This window comes from Helobdella robusta (assembly GCF_000326865.2).
Source record: "Helobdella robusta unplaced genomic scaffold HELROscaffold_11, whole genome shotgun sequence".
Classification (NCBI taxonomy): domain Eukaryota; kingdom Metazoa; phylum Annelida; class Clitellata; order Rhynchobdellida; family Glossiphoniidae; genus Helobdella; species Helobdella robusta.
Window position 1 is genome coordinate 792,236 of NW_008703617.1, and position 4,344 is coordinate 796,579.

The 4,344-nt window shown below is 34.2% G+C and overlaps 1 protein-coding gene across 1 annotated transcript; it reads right to left on the reverse strand.

The window, feature by feature from the left end:
* Positions 1-1,693: 1,693 nt before the first annotated feature.
* On the reverse strand, positions 1,694-3,617 carry HELRODRAFT_167133 (hypothetical protein; the record flags this gene model as incomplete). The annotated part of the gene is made up of 4 exons (XM_009012647.1): positions 1,694-2,037; positions 2,180-2,315; positions 2,605-2,763; positions 3,174-3,617. The coding sequence occupies 4 exons, from the start codon at positions 3,615-3,617 to the stop codon at positions 1,694-1,696; spliced, it is 1,083 nt and encodes a 360-aa protein (XP_009010895.1).
* Positions 3,618-4,344: the final 727 nt, after the last annotated feature.

The window sequence follows — 4,344 nt, forward strand, 5'->3', positions numbered from 1 at the left end:
CTGTGTACAAAAATTCTTGAAATGCGATAACAAAACACATACGTATGTTCTATCGATAACACTCACAATATAAATGGTATTAATAAGTACAATGAATAAAACTCTAAAGCAATGTGCACAGAGAATTTTAAAAATCTAGCATCATACGTACGTATATGTGTGTTTGTGTGTGTGTGTTCATATGTGTGTTTGTGTATGTGTTTGTATGTGTGTGTGTGCGTGCGTGTAACTGTGGTTGATTTTTGGGCGTTCAAGTGTCGACTTGTATGTTTGTTTGCATGTTGATCTGTGTGTTTGTATCAAAATTTGTTTATGTTTATCTATATATGTATATGTATGTGTGTATGTGTTTGTGTGTGTGTGTGTGTGTACTTTTTCAGCAAGAAATAATACAAAAACCACTAAAATACATGTTGGTAAAGATTGGTTTATAATACTGCCAAATAAATTCAAGAACACATAAAATAAACTTATTGTCTTTATTATTATTATGGTTATTATTATTATTATTACCATTTAAAATATGAAAAAAACATCTAAAATAATTTTTTGGTTAGTTTTCGGCAAGAAGTTTCTTGATTGGTTCCATAAGAGAATGGCATTTTCAAGGAGAAACTCATTCATGTTTTTGATGAAAATACTGATGGTAGTTATACGAATGCATGCATTAGTCGAATGTATGTATGTGTGTGTGTGTGTGTGTGTGTGTGTGGTGTGTGTGCGTGTGGTGTGTGTGTATTGATCTAATTGCCGGGTTAATGTGAAGTAATACATTACGTTCATTCAACAAAACGGTTTTTTTTTATATATATATATAAATATCAAATTAAAATTAATTGAAAATAAATTAACGAAATATAAAAATAAAATATTTTAAAATTGAAAATAAGAAATTTTCTTCTAATAAAAGATTTACATGGTAAGATTTGCAATAGCGAGATATGGCAGACAACGACGACAATGAATTATATGCTATATATATATACTTATAATTAAAATTGATTTTCCCAATCTAATTAATCAGTTAATTAATTAACTATTTAATTAACTAATTGATCAATTAACTAATTAATTGGTTTATTTAAATAAGTTAATTAGTTGATCAATGGTTTTTTTTTACATTAGAAAATACTTTAGCAACACTAAACATGGATTCCTTTTCAGAAGTAATCGTTTGCGAGTAAGCTCGTATTTAAGTAATGAAAATCAATAGAGATACTTCTACGTATCGCACACAAATAATTGTTTTTTTATATATAAATATATTCAATAATTATTAAATACATAAATATATTTAATAAATTATCGTTTGAAACGCGGAGATTTTGAAAAAATTGTTTTTTTTCTTTAACGCCTATAAATTAGTCACAACCGTCCTAGTTAGTCTAGCCATTTCTGAATTTACGACCTGAAAGATATAACTACTTCAACTAATCCACTCATCAGCGACAAAACAGTCGCCACACTGGCTAGCCACAACAGCAACCGCACCACACTCGCCATAAAAGCAGCCACGCCACACCACACCATAACTACCACCACAGCCACAAGGGACAGATTCGCATGAGCGATCTTAAAATAAAAAAGGTTTGCACTAACACATATTAGTAATATGAATACGAAAAATGCACACACATATCGTCAAAGCAAAAATTATAATTAGTAGCTTAGTAGCATTAGCCGCCAGCCATCCTTAAAAACTTTTCATCAAACTCAAAAATATAGCTCCTAGTGTGATAAAAACTGTAGCACCACCAACAGCGCCTGTTTTAGAGACGCCGTTACATGCGCTCGGCCACCATTTTGTCTTCAGCTCCTTCAGCTTTCCATCTTTCTTAAGTTCTTCTATTGATTTGTTCAGCTGCTCTTTTTGCGGCCAGTTTTTAGCCACAGCTAGAGCGTAGTTACGAGTGTCGTTAATGATCTTGACGCTTAGCAGGTCGCACGGCTTCTGGACTGTGTAGTAGTCGGCTGTGGCTGATTCGATGATCATGGCGTATTTCGGAGAGGTGGTTGTCTTGTGGATTTTCTCCACACCTGTGTGTGTATATGTATGTGTTTGTATATATATGTGTGTGTATATGTGCGTGTGTATGTAAGTATGTGTATGTGTATGTGCGTGTATGTGTGTATGTGCGTGTATATATAAGTGTGTGTGTGAGTGAGTGTGCAATCAAACCTGCTTGATAGCTGGGGACAAAATTGGTTTCATCCTTAATCATGGCTTCATAGATTTTCATGAAAGTGGTGTCCTTGGTTTGGCGGAAGAAGGAATGCGTCGACCCGTCCTTCAGAACTCCAATTTTTAAATCGGTCTATAATTATTATTTATAATTACAATTATAATTATTTTAATTATTATTATTGTTATTATATTTGTAATATTATTCTAATACGGCACAAACATTAAAATATGATACAAACAAATGAATCAGACCACCTCTTTGTCTATCTCATTGTGCAATTAAGAAAAAATAATAATATATACTCTCTTTTTTCCTTTCCCCCTCTGTCTTTCTAACTATCTTTCTTTTTCTTTCTCTCTCTCCATCTCTCTTACTATCTCTGTTTCTCTCTCTTTCTCCATCTCTCTTACTATGTCACCTGATTAAGCAGATCCTTAGCAGAAGATATCTTCTTGGCGCCATCCTCTTGCTTCAGCATGATTAGAGAGAGATCCACCGACATGAAGGGTACCGTGAAATCAACGGCCTCTTTCCGTTCATCCGTCACGGTTATCGGTCCAGCTGCTATCGACGCGTCCTGAAGGTTGTTCATTACTATCATTGTTGCTGTTGTTATTAGTTATTTATTATTATTATTAATATTATTCATATTTTTAGTATTAATATTATTATTATTGTTGTTGTTGTTGTTATTATTATTATTATTATTACTATTATTATTAATCTCTTGGATGTATCGACACGCACACACACCACACAAACCACACACACAAACCACAAACAACACTTACACACACACACACACACACAAAACACACACACAGCGTCTGGAGATATGCATAATTTTACGCATCACGCACACACACTGCGCGTTCTTTGTATTTAAACATGATCAGAACGAGATGATCCTTCTTTGTCTCTCCTATATTTAGCGAATATGTAAGAAGTTTGTGTAGTAGAACAAGAGTTGAGAAATAAGAAACTCACAGAACTGATGACTTTGCCAATCATTCCATCCCAAGCATCTCTGTCATTCTTCGATCCGAATTTGCCGTCTTCCACTTTACTGAGATGGAATGACATCTGGGTTTTTTCCTCTATGGCTTTCATCAGATCCGGAATGAATCCTTCTAGATTTCCATCTTTTTCACTGCAATACGGCGGTTCCTTGTGGCGTTTGTGGTAAGTTGTGGTTGTAGCAGGTTGTGGTTGTGGCAAGTTGTGATAAGTTGTAGTTGTGGCAAATTGTGGTTGTAGCCGGTTGTGTTTGTAGCAAGTTGTGGTTGTAGTATGTTGTGGTTGTAGCAAGTTGTGATTGTAGCAAGTTGTGGTTGTAGCTAGTTGTGGTTGTGGCAAGTTTTGGTTGTAGCTAGTTGTGGTTGCAACAAGTTGTGGTTGAATTTTTTTAAATTTGCGATTCAAGTAATGCATGTGTGGGTTTTTGTTACTAAAAATCCGAAATAATATGTTACTGCATGTATTTTTTTAAACGAGTCTGAAAAACTCTGAAGTATAAATCTTAAAATGTAAAATTCTCTCTCTCTCTCTCTTTCTAAGAAAAACTAAGAAAAGCAGAAAAACATGCGAAATAATACTAACAATTATAGTTGTAACTTGAATTTTGTCTTGCCGCTTCTGCCTACTGAACTTTGCAGCATCTGGCGAAGGAAAAGAAAAAAGTTTGAAGACTGTTATTCAGCATTGAAGACTGTTATTCAGTATGTCATTTTATAAGATCGGATTAACCATCTAATTATTTATGTATTTTTAATTAGCTGTTATATTATTCTTACATATTTTGAGGTTTTATGAATTTCGCATGACAGAGATTTCTTTAAAAAGTTAATATTCTAACCATTTCTTACAACGATTGCTACTAAGAAAAGCAGTAATATTGTTCTGAGGGCCTCCATTACAAGCTAAGAATGAATGATTGATTGAATAAAGAATTGAATGAATGAATGAGTGAGTAAGTGAGTGAGTGAGTGAGTGAGTGAGTGATTGAGTAAGTGAGTGAGTGAGTGAGTGAGTGAGTGAGTGAGTGAGTGAGTGATTGAGTGAGTGAGTGATTGAGTGAGTGAGTGAGTGAGTGAGTGAGTGAGTGAGTGAGTGAGTGAGTGAGTGAGTGAGTGAGTGAGTGAGTGAGTGAGTGAGTGAG